General features: G+C 42.1%; 2 protein-coding genes across 3 annotated transcripts; one reads left to right on the top strand and one right to left on the bottom strand.

Moving 5' to 3' along the window:
- The first annotated feature begins 248 nt into the window (after positions 1-248).
- Positions 249-1,594, top strand: LOC115136290 (putative transcription factor Ovo-like 1). The gene is made up of 3 exons (XM_065023396.1): positions 249-310; positions 399-628; positions 722-1,594. The coding sequence occupies exons 1-3, from the start codon at positions 249-251 to the stop codon at positions 1,042-1,044; spliced, it is 615 nt and encodes a 204-aa protein (XP_064879468.1). The 3' UTR covers positions 1,045-1,594.
- A 1,287-nt stretch (positions 1,595-2,881) lies between these two features.
- Positions 2,882-12,088, bottom strand: LOC115136129 (sphingolipid delta(4)-desaturase/C4-monooxygenase DES2-like). 2 transcript variants are annotated; one of them, XR_010464939.1, is made up of 4 exons: positions 11,772-12,088; positions 6,434-7,176; positions 5,977-6,105; positions 3,219-3,284 (listed from the first exon to the last, which is right to left on the bottom strand). XR_010464939.1 is itself a non-coding variant. In XM_029671589.2 (3 exons), exons 1-3 carry the CDS (start codon positions 11,851-11,853, stop codon positions 3,141-3,143), a joined length of 969 nt encoding a protein of 322 aa, XP_029527449.1. In that variant the 5' UTR covers positions 11,854-12,088; the 3' UTR covers positions 2,882-3,140. The 2 variants fall into 2 exon arrangements, 1 of the variants encoding a protein (XP_029527449.1); XM_029671589.2 differs by lacking the exon at positions 5,977-6,105 and having other exon boundaries at positions 2,882-3,284.
- Between the last annotated feature and the right edge of the window lie 6,760 nt (positions 12,089-18,848).

Here is an 18,848-nt window from a genome sequence, read left to right as displayed (position 1 = left end):
TCAGGACTAGTACCAGGACCATTACCAGGGGAAGGACCAGAGATTGGGCCAGACAGGGGCCAAGATTGGTCCAATCTCCTGTCCCGGACCATGGGCCAGCACCAGGGTCATTTCTACCACCCTGCTACACTGGCACTGGCATCCCGAGCCAAGGTAAACTTCCACTGTATTTCTATGAGACATTGGTGTCTATGAGATGTCTGTTGGTTGCTGTGAAACACAGTTATGTATAGGTAGATAGTCTCGGAATGCCATCCTTCCAAGTCGTGTTCATCACTCAGAGGAAACCTGGAAAACTTAGTGATATGCTGTTAAAGGAGGTTCACAACTCATGAAAAACCATATTTGACTGAATGTGTCCTAGAGTCCCTTATGAAAGAGCTGACAGTAAATTGAAGCAGTGTGTGTCTTAACCTCCGCGTCCCTTCTCTCACTCAGCCCCGCCCCCGTGTACCCCCCAGCTCGGGTGACTTCCTGTGTTCGGTGTGTCACAAGGTGTTTCCCCTGCAGCGCATGTTGACGCGTCACCTCAAGTGCCACAGCATGGTTAAGAGACACCCCTGCCGCTACTGTGGCAAGGGCTTCAATGACACCTTCGACCTCAAGAGGCACATGCGCACACACACAGGTGAGGTGTGAAAACACAGACACACACACTGCTGTCTTAACCCCCCCCACACACACACACACACTCTCCTCACCCTCTCTCCCCTCCCACCAGGTATCCGTCCGTACCGTTGTGAGCTATGTGACAAGGCCTTCACACAGCGCTGCTCCCTTGAATCCCACCTGAGGAAGATCCATGGCGTGCGCCAGCAGTACGCCTACCGCCAGCGCCGCTCCAAGATCTTTGTGTGCGAGGACTGTGGCTACACGTCCAACCGTCCCGAAGAGTACTTCCTCCACGTGCGCCAGTGCCACCCGGGCAGCCCCGCCCTGCGGCGCTACTACCGTCGACAGGCACACGAGGGCACCAACAACGTGCCCGCCGAACACAAACTCAGTCCCTTCTTGATGTATCCCACTGGGTACTATGTGGGTTGATTTAAACTCCTGGGTGAAGATTCGCTAATAACATTCAAGTGTGCTGTTCGGTTTCTGCCTTAGTCAATAACCTTGCCACAGAGCAGAAACAGGCTAGTATCAACGCTAACACATCAATTTTACAGTAAGGTGAATGGACAATATGTTTGGGGTTATTCCCCACCCAGTCAGTGCCTGGCCAGTAGGCCAAAATAACATTGAAAATCATCCGCATTGGTGTGGCTATTTTAAAAACACCACCTCCTGGTGTCCACTTTAGGTAATGCAGAGAGATTAAGGAGAGGGTGTGTCTGGTCAATAGTCAACTACGGTCAATGTTGATTAAAGGTATGTTTTTGTGGAGTGGTGACTTATCGATGTGTCCTTCCTGGCACACATGCCTGGTCTCCTCTCCTTGCCACCCATCCTCCCACCTGTACAGTTACAACCATCCCATGTTATATTGACTTGCTTCTTATTTATTTGCATGGTGTATTGCTGCTGCATGTTTGACGTTTCATTATGATATTGTGTTTTAAAGATGTGCCGCATAAAATACCAAATAAATGTTTCAATCTCAGGATAATGAAGTCCTTTTAATCCTAATTCCAATACATGGAATGGCATGTGCTACTGTATAATACTGTATATTACCAGGGCTGTGTTCAGGAGGGTGCAAAATTACAGACCCATAAGAAATACCTTGTATAGAACAATGATTGCCCATCAGCTTTCTATCTGAATGTTATGCGATGTTACTAGGGCTGTGTTCAGTGAGGTGAAACGTTCAAAATGTTTAAACATATGTTGAACATATATATTTGTATGTCCAGTAGAATTGGGAATCACTAACTCTATACATTGTTTCTATCTGTAACATTTCATCTCACTGAACACAGCCCTGTTAACAGAGAGGGTCACCTTGGAGGTGAAGTTCCACTTGGGTCATGTCCCTAATAAAGTGCACTACTGTTGACCGAGGCCCATAAGGATATAGTTAAAAGTAGTGCACTATATAGGTAATAGGGTGCCATTTGGGACACATTGTATTAAACCCTTTTTTTGTTGCTTTATTTAACTAGGCAAGTCAGTTAAAAATATATATTTTAATCGTATTTACCATGACGGCCTACCCTGTATAGAGCCACATAATTAGAATTGACTTCTGGCGACAGCCCTCCATTGAGCAACCTTGTGTCATCACAAAAGCAATAAATGGAAACAATAGCTGCACCCCTCTAGGTTTTTGAACTATGGTGTGAGCCAATCTCATGGTGCTCTATAGCTTGGCCTTTCTACACTATAATAATCTCATTATGCAATAGTATTTGCTTTCTGCAATACTCTAAAGCAGGGTACGAGAGAGGTGCAGTCTATGTAAACAAGAGCCTAAAGGATTTTAGTGTTTGCTTATCATTGTATGTCAACAACCATATTTCTCTGAGGTGCAGCCAGCTAAAAGAGATTGTAGTTTAGGCACATATTTACTTATTGCAACACAGATCAGGGAAAAATGGTAACATTTGTACTCTAGAAGATCGAGCCAATAAGCCATAACAATTACTAAATACTATAACAAGTTAGTTCCATATTGTGAGTTAGGAATGAGAAGTCTGAGTGAATCATTAATCCAATATGGGATTTAGGGAACAAAACAAAAATCTTTGTTATTGGACAAGTTCAGGTAGTTCATCCCATTTGGTACATAATGAACATGACCCAGGAAATGTATGTGCAAATAGGAGACTTTTCTGGGGGCTTGAGGGGGAATAAAATCAAATCTAACTGTCACAACTGCAACTTTTTAGATTTACCATCACAGCCATAATGTTTATGATCAATTAATTATTCATCACAATCAGCTGAGTACCTTTTATTCTACCCAGCTTATACAATAAATCTGGATATCATAGTTTACAGTATATTTAAGGTAACATAACATTCAAAAGTGTTAAGAGTCTTCTCATGCTGGTGAGTTGAATGTGACACCAGCACACCAGTCGTCTGCAGAGTAAAAGATCTGGACAAGAAATGAGAAGCCTTTCACTCCCCGCCAGCTGGGTTGTCAAGCCACTTTTGTGGAAGATCATTGGTCAGAAGATCAAGAGCATGGGCTCTTAGTCTTGCTTAGCCAATGGGAAGGTGCGTTTAATTCTGGAGTAAGGTCCAAGCGAATCACAAAACACAAAGTCCCAGAGCACCCGTGTCCATGAGTCATGCTGTGGTAAATCATCATAGAACTCTGGAGCCATCTGTTTCACCTGGACAAAAGAGGGAGCGAGAGAAAGTTATTTTTAATTACAATGTGAAGGGATGAGAGTAAATAGCACAGCAATGAGAACTCACACAGAGGATGATAATCAATGGATCCATTAGTGTACAGATAAGTACACAGCCAATATTCACAAAGCATTTCAATAAGTTCTGATTTGGCCTTTTAGATGATAATAAAAAAATAAGATTACATGGACGGGACAGGGGCTGATCCTAGATCAGCACTCCTTCTCGATGAATACTGGCCCCGTATCTATGGCTAGTCTGTCTACTGAGACGGAAAAAAGCCACACCTCACTGATTAGCTGGGCCTGGCTCCCAAGTGGGTGGGCCCACAGGTGGCTGCGCTCCTGCCCAGTCATGTGAAATCTATAGATTAGGGCCTAAATTAATGCATTTACAATGGACTGATTTCCTTCTATGAACTAACGCAGTAAAATCTTTGAAATTGTTGCATGATGCAGTTACATTTTTGTTCAGTATATCTTTACATCATGACCCCAGGTAGAAGGGCCTAAACAATGCTTACTCAGAGTGTGGGATACATGTTTTTTTTAAGGCCATCTGTACAAAGAACTAGTATACAAAGTAAATTTGATTAGCTTGACCGGTGGGAGAGACTAGGGCATTTCAAGATGCTAATATTTTGAGGAAAAGTGAGACTGAAACATAAAGTGTCAAACAGGTTGTGAAATATCCCTGTACCCATAGTAACAAAAGTAATAAATGGGGTAAAACATAACAGGAGAACATTGTTCAAACACATTACCGCTTGTGTCCTGTCAGTTGTTTAATTTATGTATGAGCCACATGCCTGTAACCAGAAAACTAAAAATGTCCACTCCTAACAAGAATGAAATTCAAAACTTTAACAATCCTAAAATATGGTATAAGCTGTCAAACTACGTCATCAAGTTAGGATAGAACTAGACCAACCAGATCAGATCATCTCTTTCATAAGGAGGCTTACGTCACCCTGTCATTCTAGCATTTGTCTGCCTTTGTCTCGTCTAACTGTCATAACAGGACCGTCTGACAAGTAGGCCTACAAGTTATTAAACCATGTTCACATTGGCAGTTTGAAGTGACTCAAATAAAATAATTGCCTAGCCAATTGTTCATTTCCCTGCAGTCTGAACAGCCAGAAATCACATGGAATCTGATCAATTTCAAACCATCTAGCTTGTTAATTGTTTACAAAACAAATTTGTGAATGTGCTAAAGAGTGCTAAAGAGCTAGCTTGTTGACTGCCTTGGCTAGCCAATAAGGACTTGTTTTGAAAGTTGGATAGTCTTATCCTTTGAAGCTTTAAAAGTGTTCTTACGATATGATTTTGAACATTCAGAGCAACGTCAATGGCTGGCATTGTTCACCTTAACTTCTGGGTGATATGAAGCACAAGCACCAATCAGCCTACACCCCTGTGCACACATCCCATCACTGGAGTAGCCATGGCAGAAAATGACTGCTGTCTGAACACACAAATCACATTGTCACTTGTAAACTTTGTTTGGACAGTCAGTATTCCAAAACGTATTTGAAAAAGAGCATTACATTCTGCAGTGTGAACAAGGCATTAGATACTGTATTGACAGAATAGGAACACCACTATGGCCAGGTGGCAAAACATAGGGGTGGGCCTGCAGCATTCCTCCACAGTTTATGACTGAAACTCATATCTAGAGGCTTGTTGTGAGGCATCATGGGATTTGTTCCATAACTGAGGTTTTATAACATTTTATTTTGCTTGAAGAGATAGTTCACCTAAAGTACAAAGTGACTTATTTGTTTCCATTGCATTTTATAACCACAAAAGTCAAAGCAATGTGAAAGATTGTCAGTCTGAAAGATAGTGAAGCTCAATGACTTGGTTCAAAATGTTTATTTTACTGTTATTTTATTTATTCATTTTTATTTCACCTTTATTTAACCAGGTAGGCAAGTTGAGAACAAGTTCTCATTTACAATTGCGACCTTATTAGCACAGCTGCTGACAGTGGCTAGGTAAACAAGCCTTAAGCGTGGATTTCAGTCTCTCCTTGTCCATAGACTGCTTTCAAGGTAAGTATACAAATAAGTAACTTGGAGATATTCTCCCTGCACTGCTGAGGACTAGATTTGTCCACGCATACAGGAGTAATAAAGGCCTCCCAAATAAAAATCAAAAAACATTTATTTACTCTGATTTTTCATGGGGTGCTGCAGCACCCTCAGTACCACTACTTTCTGCCACTATGCTAGGTGAGATGGTTTATTTGAAAAGACATTCATCACAACCATAACTGCTTTATTGCTCCTTATACATTAGGATCCTGTGATACTGTAAGCTAACAACTTTTACGATCTCTACAAAGACCGAGGTTCTCATTAACTGTTGTTTTGGGTGTCACCAGTCCTCCCTAATGACTGCTGTACACAAACGATACAGACCTTAGCTCCTATTCAGTGTGAGCCAAACACACACACAGCTATTTGCTCAGCATTGTGCTTCCACCCATAACAGCAGTCAAGATGAAGCCATCCATGTGTTCTGTTTCACCACACCACTGTAGTAACTTTTTCAGTATCCATTGTCCCTTTGATGTCAGTCCTTCAGCATTGCCCTTTGTCAGTGCTGATCTGGGATCAGTTTAGCTTTTTAGATCATATAAATAAGATTATATGGACAGGTGACTTACTCAGAGTCTGAGACACTATGAATATGGGCCTTGAATCTTTCACAATTGTCAGTGGAATGCCAGCAAGGTTTAGAGTTGAATGCCACGTGACTGGTGTGATTCAGCGATCATTAGGGCCAGGGGTTTGCCCTAAACGGAATGATACCGAGGGCACATTAGTCAACAGAAAACAACTGTGGCTACATTTCACCATTGATATCCTACATCAAAATTCACATCCAATCCAGGGTTACTTTGAAATAAATGTAAATACTTTATCTGTGCCCATTTGATGTGGTCTGGCATATTAAACCAATAGAAAAATAAAGTCAAACCCTGCCCATCTGGCACTCCGGGCAGACTCAAGCAAACACTCAAAGTAACGAAAGATTTTAAGTATTTGAACCAAGTCTAGTTAATATCTTACAATCACCTTCATCCTAAACAAACAGTTTATCCTTCATGAAAAGTGAGTTACCTGAGGGAGCCGGCTGCCGGGGATGCTGGGAAAGTCATGGTGCTCCATGTGGTAGCCCACATTAAAGGTGATATAGTTCAGCGGCCCGTAGTACGAGTACGTCTCGATCCCGCTCAGGTACATATAGTGTTCGGCGATAAAATGCCCCGAGATCGGGTGCAGTCCCATACACAACAGCGAACCTGCTATCAGGTAGACCAGAGGCTTAAGCCCCCAGAGGTACACTATGAAAGCATTGAATGCTAGCTGCACCATTAAATTCAACAGCTCGAGCCTGCCTACAGGTTTAGGGTTGACCACCAGTGGACGAAGCGCGTAGAATAGCGGCTGCAGGAAGAGCCACAGGATCTTGCGTGCGGGGGAGCTGAAGAGACGAGCCTCCAGGTGGGTCGGGACGTCCACGTCGAGTCCATGGCCACCCAGGTAACGGTGGTGGTCCACATGGTACTTCTTGAAGCTGATGGAGTAGGGCACGCCAATTGGTAGGTTGGCGAAGATGCCAAAGAGCCGGTTGCACATGGCGTCCTTATTCCCAAACGCCACATTGTGCGAGATGTCGTGGATGGCGAGCGTGAGGGAGTGGTTGATGCAACCGCCGAACATGTAGGCCCAGAAGATGAGCCACTTCCAGCTGAGGTCGCGTACCAGGAAGCAGCAGAGCACCTGGGTTAGGACCATGGCTGTCACCACCCACTTGAGCTGGGGGTCAGGGCCCATCAAGGACTTGATCTCCGGGTGCTTGGCTGAGGAGAGGGAGGAAAGGAGGGGGTGGGAAAAAAATAAAATAAATTGCGGTACAGTATTACTTTTACACTGGTCTCTCGTGACAGACAATATTATAATGCAGCTGATTTCAGAAGATGATTTGGCAGATATAAATAGTTATTGATTCCTTTATTTAGAGTGTTATGACATCTAAACAGCGCTGTTCAATTCCTGTCCTGGAAGGGCAAAACACTTCCAGTTTGTTTCTACCAGTCAGTTAATTGCACTCACCTGGTTTCTATGACCAGAAATTAGTCCCTTATAAGAAAAGAATGAAAACCAGATGTGCTTTGCCCCTCCAGGACAGACATCAGGGCGACAGCAGTGGAGAATGTGGAAAGTTGTGTACGCCAAGGAACTTGTCACAGACAAACTGAAATGGTCCACTCAGAGAGTGTGGTGAAGGCGCAACAGCGCCTCTTCAACCTCAGGAGGCTGAAGAAATTTGGCTTGTCACCTAAACCCCTGACAAACTTCTACAGATGGACAATCGAGAGCATCCTGTCAGGCTGTATCACAGCATGGTACGGCAACTGCACCGCACTCAACCGCAAGGCTCTCCAGAGGGTGGTGCGGTCTGCACAACGCATCACTGGGGGCAAACTACCTTCCCTCCATGACACTTACAGCACCAAATGTTACAGGAAGGCCAAAAAGATCAAGGACATCAACCACCTGAGCCACTGCCTGTTCCCCCTGCTACCATCCAGAAGGCGAGGTCAGTACAGGTGCAGCAAAGCTGGGACCGAGAGACAGAAGCTGTTTCTCAACCTCAAGGCCATCAGACTGCTAAACAGCAATCACAAACTCAGAGGCTGCTACCTACATTGAGACCCAATTACTGGCCACTTAAATAGATCACTAGTCACTTTATACAATGCCACTCTAATAATGTTTACATATTACATTACTCATGTATATAGGGTATTTTATACCATCTATTGCACCTTGCCTATGCCGCTCGGCCATCGCTCAGACATGCCGCTCGGCCATCGCTCAGACATGCCGCTCGGCCATCGCTCAGACAATATACTCCACCGATGATTTAACACCGATACCGATTATTGGAGGACCAAAAAGCAGATTCCGATTGATCTGACAATTTAAAAAAAAAAAAATTGTAATAATGACAATTACAGCAATACTGAATGAACACTTATTTTAACTAAATATAATACAAATAAAAATCTAGTCAAATAAACATGTTAAATTTGGTTTTAATAATGCAAAAAACAGTGGAGAAGTGCAATATATGCCATGTAAAAAAGCTAACGTTTAAATTCCTTGCTCAGAACATATGAAAGCTGGTGGTTCCTTTTAACATAACTTCTTAACTGGGAATTTTGAAGACTAAGTTGTTGTTATTAGGACTATTTCTCTCCATACCATTTGTATTTCATATACTTTTGACTATTGGATGTTCTTATAGCCACTGTAGTATTGCCGGCCTAATCTCGGGAGTTGATAGGCTTGAAGTCATAAACAGCTGTGCTGCAAGCATTGTGAAGAGCTGCTGGCAAACGCAGGAAAATGCTGTTTGAATGAATGCTTACGAGCCTGCTACTGCCTACCACCGCTCAGTCAGACTTAAATATAATAAACACGCAGAAATACGAGCCTTAGGTCATTAATAATGGTCAAATCCAGAAGCTATCATTTCGAAAACAAACCACTTATTCTTTCAGTGAAATACAGAACCGTTCCATATTTTATCAAACGGGTGGCATCCAGAAGTATAAATATTTCTGTTACATTGCACAACATTCAATGTTGTGTCATAATTATGTAAAATTCTAGCAAATTAATGATAGTCTTTGTAAGGAAGAAATGGTCTTCACGGTTTGCAACGAGCCAGGCGGCCCAAACTGCTGTATATACCCTGAAAGCAAGATAATTGACAATTTCCCTAGTTAATATTGCCTGTTAACATGAATTTATCTGAACTAAATATGCAGGTTTTAAAAAAACACTTGTGTATTGATTTTAAGAAAGGCATTGATGTTTATGGTCAGGTACGTTGGTGCAACAGTTATTTTTTAGCGAATGCGCTTGTTTAAAAATTTTTTTTTTAAAAAACACCCGTTCAGCAAAGTAGGCTGTGATTCGATGATAAATTAACAGGCAATGCATTGATTATTTGCAACGCAGGACAAGCTAGTTAAACTAGTAATATCATCAACCATGTGTAGTTAACTAGTGATTATGTTAAGAATCATAGTTTTTTTTAATAAGTTAAGTTTAATGCTAGCTAGCAACTTACCTTGGCTCCTTGCTGCACTCACGTAACAGGTGGTCAGCCTGCAACCCAGTGTCCCCGTGGAGTGCAACGTAATCAGCGTCCAAAAAAGCTGATTACCGGTTATGAAAACTTGAAATCGGCCCCAATTAAATCGGCCATACAGATTAATAGGTCGACCTCTAATACTTAGATACACACATCTAAAGGGGTGAATGAGAATATGTATATTAGGGAATTGTTGGATATTACTGCACTGCCGGAACAAGAAACACAAGCATTTTGCAACACTCGCATTAACATCTGCTAACCGTGTGTGTGACAAATAAAATTTGATTTGGATATTGACCAGCCCTTTGACTCCTGGCTGTCCCCAGTCCACCTGGTTGTGCTGCTGCTCCAGTTTCAACTGTTCCGTCTGCGGCAATGAAACCCTGGCCTGTTCACAGGACCTGCTGTTTTCAACTCTCCCTACTGCCTCGACCTCTGAATGCTTGTCTATGAAAAGCAAACTGACATCGACTCCTGAGGTGTTGCACTCGCTACAACCACTGATTATTATCTGACCCTGCTGGTCATCAATGAACCTTTCAACATCTTGAAGAACAATCTGTACTCTTATCATCTCCACCCGGCACAGCCTGAAGAGGACTGGCCACCCCTCAGAGCCTGGTTCCTCTCCACCCGGCAACGCCTGAAGAGGACTGGCCACCCCTCAGAGCCTGGTTCCTCTCTACCCAGCACAGCCTGAAGAGGACTGGCCACCCCTCAGAGCCTGGTTCCTCTCTACCCAGCACAGCCTGAAGAGGACTGGCCACCCCTCAGAGCCTGGTTCCTCTCTACCCGGCACAGCCTGAAGAGGACTGGCCACCCCTCAGAGCCTGGTTCCTCTCTACCCGGCACAGCCTGAAGAGGACTGGCCACCCCTCAGAGCCTGGTTCCTCTCTACCCGGCACAGCCTGAAGAGGACTGGCCACCCCTCAGAGCCTGGTTCCTCTCTAGGTTTCTAATCTCCACCCGGCACAGCCTGAAGAGGACTGGCCACCCCTCAGAGCCTGGTTCCTCTCTAGGTTTCTAATCTCCACCCGGCACAGCCTGAAGAGGACTGGCCACCCCTCAGAGCCTGGTTCCTCTCTACCCGGCACAGCCTGAAGAGGACTGGCCACCCCTCAGAGCCTGGTTCCTCTCTACCCGGCACAGCCTGAAGAGGACTGGCCACCCCTCAGAGCCTGGTTCCTCTCTAGGTTTCTAATCTCCACCCGGCACAGCCTGAAGAGGACTGGCCACCCCTCAGAGCCTGGTTCCTCTCTAGGTTTCTAATCTCCACCCGGCACAGCCTGAAGAGGACTGGCCACCCCTTAGAGCCTGGTTCCTCTCTAGGTTTCTACATTTCTAAGGAGTTTTTCCTAGCCACTGTGCTTCTACATCGCTTGCTGTTTGGGGTTTTAGGCTGGGTTTCTGTATAAGCACTTTGTGACAACTGTTGATGTAGTTATGAAGCCCTTTTTACAAATACATTTTATTGGAGGTTTAAATAGTGTATTTAAAAATCAGAGTAATCTCAGACACACTGGCCAACAGAATCATACAATGACTTACATCTGTCCATTGGGCTAAACTCAAATTAAAATTATGGGACTGCAATTTAGGAAATACACTTAAAGCCAACTAATAGTATGAATATTTGTCTGTAGCGCCTCAGAGCAAGATGGCCACAATCATGCAAATAAAGAAGCTCCCATTCGAAAGTGGGATCTGCATTTCCTCACCTTGAACCCAAGTTTCCCACTACTTAGCAAGGAAAACTTGTCTTACCTGTCAAACAGGTGGTTACACCAGTTTCGGTCTTGACTATATCCTGTGCCTCTAAGACAATATTTACTAGGCTATAGATAAACAGAAGGAATACATGACTAGTAGGATGTCATGTCCCAAGAAATCAAAATACCTGATAACCTATACTTTATCAGTCAAGTGGTCATTGATGTAGGATGTGAAAGATGATCACTCGTCATCATTGCATGGGAACGGCATCTTTCTGGTGGTACAACATGATCAGGCTTCATTGAATTAAGAGTAAATCAGTGAAAACATGACAATGGTTAAAGACAAAGTGATGAATTAAAAGTTAGAGACTATGTAAAGTCTTATCCATATTGTGAAATGTATATAGCCTAGTTAGACTATATGGCTAAGCCTAAGGAAGCATCTGTTGGATTTTACAGGAGTAAACAAACATTTATGCCATTCGACAAGACAACAAAATTACATTCCTTTGGCCAATGTATTTTTGAGCAGTAGGCGATTGATACGGACGTCAGAGAATGGGCTGCTTACCTAATATCTGCTTCCTCCGACTACAGTGCGGTTGCTCCGTATATACCCACTCGAAGTCATCCCTCGTTACCGTGTTCCCCATCTCTTGCTCGCGGTAGGACTATCTGCCAGTTCCCCGAGCTGTTATCACAAAAAAACCGGAGTAGAGACACACAGTCCGCCTGTACAAAAAGGCGGGGGAAAATGAAGAGGAAAGATCCAAGTTGCTCGTACCAAACACCCCCGTCCACAGGTAGGCTATAAGGTCATACAGATAGACTGCGACACGCCTAATTAAGTGGGCGCACTCTCACGACAGTTGGTTAAACAGGTAAATGCCAAAATAGTGGAAACATTTGAGTAAATGAGGGATACAAAGTATATTGAAAGCAGGTGCTTCCAAACAGGTGTGGTTCCTGAGTTAATTAAGAAATTAACATCCCATCATGCTTAGGGTCATGTATAAAATGCTGGGAAGGCCATTATTTTGGCTACCATGGCTTTGCCGCCATAGGATGACAATTCACCCAATCCCAGGGCATTAGTGGTCACTGAATGGTTTGATGAGCATGAAAATGATATAAACCATATGCCATGGCCATCTCAGATCTCAACTCAGTTGAACAATTAAGGGAGATTCTGGAGTGTCACCTGAGACAGCGTTTTCCACCACCATCAACAAACAGACAAATTATGGAATTGTTCGTGGAGGAATGGTGTCAAATCCCTCCAATAGAGTTCCAGACACTGAATCAATGCCAATGTGTATTGAAGCTGTTCTTGCTCGTGGTGGCCCAACGCCCTATTAAGACACTTGGTGTTTCCTTCATTTAATCAGTTACCTGTATATCAACACGTGTTATTCGAACCAGTTCGTTTGGCACATAACTTTTAATTACTATATTCTTCTTCTATGAGTTTTAACTGCGGTTGGCATCTAATTTGTTGCATTACTGCCACCTACTAGACTTGAGTACAACTCCCTAATACTTTGCTTGAGAAATAAAAATGTACTAAATAAATACGCTACCATCTAACACTACACTCACTCATTTCAAAATTCTATGAAATAAAATGAACACCACCCTACTCTTCTAATTAAATGTATTTATTCCTACCTCATGCCATCATCCTGAAAGGGTGGGACATCACCACTTAACAAACCCTGTAACTCTTCTGATGTCAAGTCTCACACCCAAATACCTCTCTGCAGCTGCCACCACAATCTCAATTTTCGGAGACTTCTGATCCATCCCTGCAGTACAATTGATAACCATTAATATAAATGCTAAAAATCCAATCTTACTGAAATTTATATCACTTTTTGGCCTATCGCTCTGTACTGGTATATCTCTACTACTCTCACCACTCCTCCCCGTTAACCCGTAATCTTCCTCTACTTTCTTCACTGCCTCAGCATATGACAGCTTCTGCTCTACTCTAACCCCGTAAACCTCAATCTGCCTCTCTCGCTCGAGACATTTCTGATCTCCAGCTCCATGGGCACCCCTACAATTAACACATACCACTAGAAGTTGATCGATTAATTGGCATGGCCGATTAATTGGGGCCGATTTCAAGTTTTCATAACAATCGGTAATCAGCATTTTTGTACGCCAATTATGGCCCGATTACATTGCATTCCATGAGGAAATTGCGTGGCAGGCTGACCACCTGTTACGCGAATGCAGCAAGGATCCAAGGTAAGTTGCTAGCTAGCATTAAACTTATCTTATGAAAAAACAATCAATCTTAACATAATCACTAGTTAACTACACATGGTTGACGATATTACTAGTTTAACTAGCTTGTCCTGCGTTGCAAGTAATCAATGTGGTGCCTGTTAATTTATCATCGAATCACAGCCTACTTTGCTGAACGGGTGATGATTTAACAAAAGCTCAATCGTTGCATAAATGTACCTGACCATAAATATCAATGCTTTCTTAAAATCAATACACAGAAGTATTTTTTTTTAAACCAGCATATTTAGTTAAAATAAATTCATGTTAGCAGGCAATATTAACTAGGGAAATTATGTCACTTCTCTTGTGTTCATTGCATGCAGAGTCAGGGTATATGCAACAGTTTGGGCCGTCTGGCTCGTTGCAAATTAATTTGCCAGAATTTTAAATAATTATGACAACATTGAAGGTTGTGAAATGTAACAGCAATATTTAGACTTATGGATGATAAAATACGGAACGGTTCCGTATTTCACTGAAAGAATAAGCGTTTTGTTTTTGAAATGATAGTTTCCACATTTGACCATATCAATGACCTAAGGCTCGTATTTCTGTGTGTTTATTATATTAGAATTAGTTCTGATTTGATATTTAATAGAGCAGTCTGACTGAGTGGTGGTAGGCAGCAGCAGGCTCGTAAGCATTCATTCAAACAGCGCGTTCCTGTGTTTGTCAGCAACTCTTCGCAATGCTTGAAGCACAGCACTGTTTATGACTTCAAGCCTATCAACTCCTGAGATTAGGCTGACAATACAATAGTGCCTATAAGAACATCCAATAGTCAAAGGTATATGAAATACAAATGGTATAGAGAGAAATAGTCTTACAAATTCCTATAATAACTACAACCTAAAACTTCTTAACTGGGAATATTGAAGACGATGTTAAAAGGAACCACCAGCTTTCATATGTTCTCATGTTCTGAGCAAGGAACTTAAACGTTAGCTTTTTTACATGGCATATATTGCACTTTTACTATCTTCTCCACACTGTTTTTGCATTATTAAACCAAATTGTTTCATTATTATTTTTTGACTAAATTGATTTTATTTATGTATTTATTAAGTTAAAATAAAAATGTTCATTCAGTATTGTTGTAATTGTCATTATTACAAATATATATATATAAAAAAATCGGCCGATTAATCAGCTTTTTTTGGTCCTCCAATAATCGGTATCGGCGGTGAAAAATTATAAACGGTCGACCTTTACATTCCACTACTTTCCCCAATACTACACATTCCTTTGTCTCATGCCCTTCTGTACGTTTCTCACACATTGGACCCCCCCTCTTACACACTGCTGCCACATGCCCATAAGCTTGACACCTGTAACATCGTAATGTATTCGGGACATACACTTGTATAGGATAACATATATCCTAACTTCACTTTGTCAGGCAAAGACTCAACTTCAAAACTCAACAGAACAGACAATGACTCTTCTGTTTCCCCACTCTTGCCACCCTGTCTGCGTCGCATCAAACGACGAGCATCACATACACCGGGAATCTTTCCCCTCAGCTGATCAACTTTTATATTTACTGCTACCCAAGTTATTACCCCTTTCATTGGTGCCCTTATCTTGAGAACAAAACAAGTCACTTTTCTTGCCCCCATTCGTTTTACTACGAGCGCATTCTCCCTCTGCCCAACAGAAACACTAACAGTTATCACTAGTCCACTTCTGGTTACCCTCATCGATTCCACATGACCCAACTCTTTTTTCACCCACCATGAAACCACAAATGGATCAGCCACTTTTAACAATAAACTTCACTCCTACTGTCACAGACTCTTCTTTTTCCTGATCCTCGGTACATACCTCGGTTTCCGATAACTTCACAGCACCTACCACCTCCGATACTTCACCCTCATTCACTTCCTTTTCTCCTCCTGTTTTCAGCTCCATCTGCTTACACTTTCTACCATTCTTCTTCAACAAACCATCTCCCTTTTTCCCACCATTTTTATCCGACTCAAGCTCACCCTCTCCTTCCCTCTCTCTCTTAGACCTCTCTCCCTCTCTTTTTCCCTCCACTCCTCCTCAGTTTTCCAAGTATAAGTCTCCTTATGATAATACTGCTGCCCCACTCCTGACACCCATCTTGTTCTTGCTTTCTCTAGGGACTCCTTGCCCCCCTTCATTTTAATCACTATAATTGAAGGTTTGATTGTTGGTAGCCTAATAAGCTAATATAGACCTTAGCACATTTGATGATCATAATTTTAATTGAAATGATTTGAAACACAATTGAAAATGTTGACAACAGGAAAAATGTTCATAGGAAATAGTAATCACAGCAAAAAGTGTAGTAATTCCCTTCAAAATGAATATGCGTGATTTATCCTTTTTCGACCACATTAGGGGCGATATTGGCTTACGTCTCACTTCATTCATGAGCCAAGAGATAGATCCACAATAAATACTTTATTAGTATAATCAATATGGTTTCCAAAAGATTATTAAATATGTGCAGAAAAACTTTAAGGCATCTCAGTAATCAAATATAATACCACTTCTTTTAAAGCAAATTAAGTAAGAAAACAAAAAAAGACCTTTAGTGCCCAGTGATTGAACAGTCGTGTAATGCCTCATGCACATCTCAAATATTGCTCACATAGAAAAGGCCTTGTAAGCTATGGTGAATATTTTGTAGCATACAGCAATTCTCTCACCAAAATCAGGTATTATTCTCTCGCATGCTTCACCGTCCAAAGGACCATATTAGACCTATATGATTTAACATGGCTTTCCCTAACAGCAAGGTGCATAGCATTTTGGCAGTATGATCTATAGCTACCACAGTATACATTTTGTGGATTTAAACCAATATTCTTGCGATCATTAATTGGCTATACTGTACTCTAACCAGAATAGCAAACTTTCCTTCATACCATTGCCTTCCTTGTGCCTCATTGCCCCCAATCATGTATTCTAACAGTTGAAGTCGAAGTTTACATACACTTAGGTTGGAGTAATTAAAACTCGTTTTTCAAACACTCCAAATATTTCTTGTTAACAAACTATAGTCTTGGCAAGTCGGTTAGGACATCTACTTTGTGCACGACACAAGTCATTTTTCCAACAATTGTTTACAGACAGATTATTTCACTTATAATTCACTGTAACACAATTCCACGGGGTCAAAAGTTTACATACACTAAGTTGACTGTACCTTTAATCAGCTTGGAAAATTCCATTAAATTATGTAATGGCTTTAGAAGCTTCTGATAGGCTAATTGACATCATTTGAGTCAATTGGAGGTGTACCTGTGGATGTATTTCAAGTCCTTCCTTCAAACTCAGTTCCTCTTTGCTTGACATCATGAGAAAATCAAAAGAAATCAGCCTAGACCTCAGAAAATAATTTGTAGACCTCCACAAGTCTGGTTCATCCTTGGGAGAAATGTCCAAACGCCTGACGGTACCACGTTCATCTGTACAATCAATAGTACGTAAGTATAAACATTATGGGACCACGCAGCCGTCATACCACTCAGGAAGGAGACGCGTCTCCTAGAGATGAACGTACTTTGGTGCGAAAAGTGCAAATCAATCCCAGAACAACAGCAAAGGACCTTGTGAAGATGTTGGAGGAAACAGGTACAAAAGTATCTATATCTACAGTAAAATGAGTCCTATAGCAACATAACCTGAAAGGTCGCTCAGCAAGGAAGAAGCCACTGCTCCAAAACCGCCATAAGAAAGCCAGACTACGGTTTGCAACTGCACATGGGGACAAAGATCGTACTTTTTGTAGAAATGCCCTCTGGTCTGATGAAACAAAAATAGAACTGTTTGGTCATAATGACCATCGTTGTGTTTGGAGGAAAAAGGGAAACGCTTGCAAGCCGAAGAACACCATCCCAACCGTGAAGCACGGGGTGGCAGCATCATGTTGTGGGGGTGTTTTGCTGCAGGAGGGAGTGGTGCACTTCACAAAATAGATGGCATCATGAGGTAGGAAAATGATGTGGACACATTGAAGCAACATCTCCAGACATCAGTCAGAGGAAGTTAAACCTCGGTCACAAATGGGTCTTCCAAATGGACAATGACCCCAAGCATACTTCCAAAGTTGGCAAAATGGCTTAAGGACAACAAAGTCAAGGTATTGGAGTGGCCATCACAAAGCCCTGACCTCAATCCTATAGAACATTTGTGGGCAGAACTGAAAAAGCGTGTGCGAGCAAGGAGGCCTACAAACCTCAGTTACACCAGCTCTGTCAGAAGGAATGGGCCAAAATTCACCCAACTTATTGTGGGAAGCTTGTGGAAGGCTACCCAAAACATTTGATCAAGTTAAACAATGTAAAGGCAACGCTACCAAATACTAATTGAGTGTATGTAAACTTCTGACCCACTGGGAATGTGATGAAATAAATAAAAGCTGAAATAAATAATTCTCTCTACTATTATTCTGACATTTCACATTCTTAATTAAAATAAAGTGGTGATCCTAACTGACCTAAGACAGTGACTTTTTACTAGGATTAAATGTTTGGCTAAGGTGTATGTAAACTTCTGACTTCAACTGTACATTATCTATCCTAGCACTGGTTCAAGGCAACCTACACAGCCTTGATGTAGGAAGGCTCAGCATCAGCAAGCCCTGGACCTGAGCTAAGTGCAACCTTAAAGTGTAACCTTGCAATCCCAGAAATCGTAAAACACACCAACCTCCGATCTCTCTGTCCTTAGCCTTCAGTCAACATTTGCTTGGTATTGTTCTGTAGATGTTATCTATGTATTCCAAACAGGCCCATCTAATAGCATGCTTTCATCAAAGCCTGTAGTGCAACGAATACCTCTCACATTCAACACAATCCACTCTTACATGTATATATACAAAGTAAACCACTAGATGATGCTGTTAAAAATTAATGACTGAACATTTGTACCACATTAATATTGGACAAAATGCACCAATAATGTCCAGGTGTGCTGGAGAGTGTGTGCTTATGGAGTGGACTGATTGTCCCCTCTGGCTGTCACTTAAACCAGCAATGTCTCTTTGCTGTGGTGTCTTCTTGTTGTCAGAGCTTGCTTTTACCTCAGTCCGCTCAGAGATATAAGTGCCCACATAGCGACACTCGGAAAGCAACAGGCATCTATTAGTAGTCCAGGAGGAGATGTCCTTCATTTACATTTTCTATACCTCCCCATTCATTTTAAGCTAGTGACAGTCCTTAGCTTTCCTATGGTTATCCCACTGCTCCATGTTCCCCGTTACCCCATTCATGCCCAGCACTCTGCTCACTCTTAATTCTATATATGGGACAAGTGCAATGAGTATAGCATTCGCCTTAACGCCTGTCCACCATACTAGCTCAAAACTCTCTCCTTCAGA

Source organism: Oncorhynchus nerka, linkage group LG10, assembly GCF_034236695.1.
Source record: "Oncorhynchus nerka isolate Pitt River linkage group LG10, Oner_Uvic_2.0, whole genome shotgun sequence".
Taxonomy (NCBI): Eukaryota; Metazoa; Chordata; class Actinopteri; order Salmoniformes; family Salmonidae; genus Oncorhynchus; species Oncorhynchus nerka.
This window is presented reverse-complemented; position numbering and strand designations above follow the sequence as displayed.

Bases quoted from the DNA above. Each gene is read 5' to 3' on its own strand.
- LOC115136129 (XM_029671589.2), bottom strand. From the start codon at position 11,853: ATGGGGAACACGGTAACGAGGGATGACTTCGAGTGGGTATATACGGAG. The intron at 7,177-11,771 runs GTAAGCAGCCCA...CCCTCTCCTCAG, and splicing joins TCGGAGGAAGCAGATATTAG to CCAAGCACCCGGAGATCAAG. The intron at 3,285-6,433 runs GTAACTCACTTT...TCTTTTGTCCAG, and splicing joins CCGGCAGCCGGCTCCCTCAG to GTGAAACAGATGGCTCCAGA.
- LOC115136290 (XM_065023396.1), top strand. From the start codon at position 249: ATGCCATCCTTCCAAGTCGTGTTCATCACTCAGAGGAAACCTGGAAAA. The intron at 311-398 runs GTTAAAGGAGGT...AGTAAATTGAAG, and splicing joins GGAAAACTTAGTGATATGCT to CAGTGTGTGTCTTAACCTCC. The intron at 629-721 runs GTGAGGTGTGAA...CCCTCCCACCAG, and splicing joins GCACATGCGCACACACACAG to GTATCCGTCCGTACCGTTGT.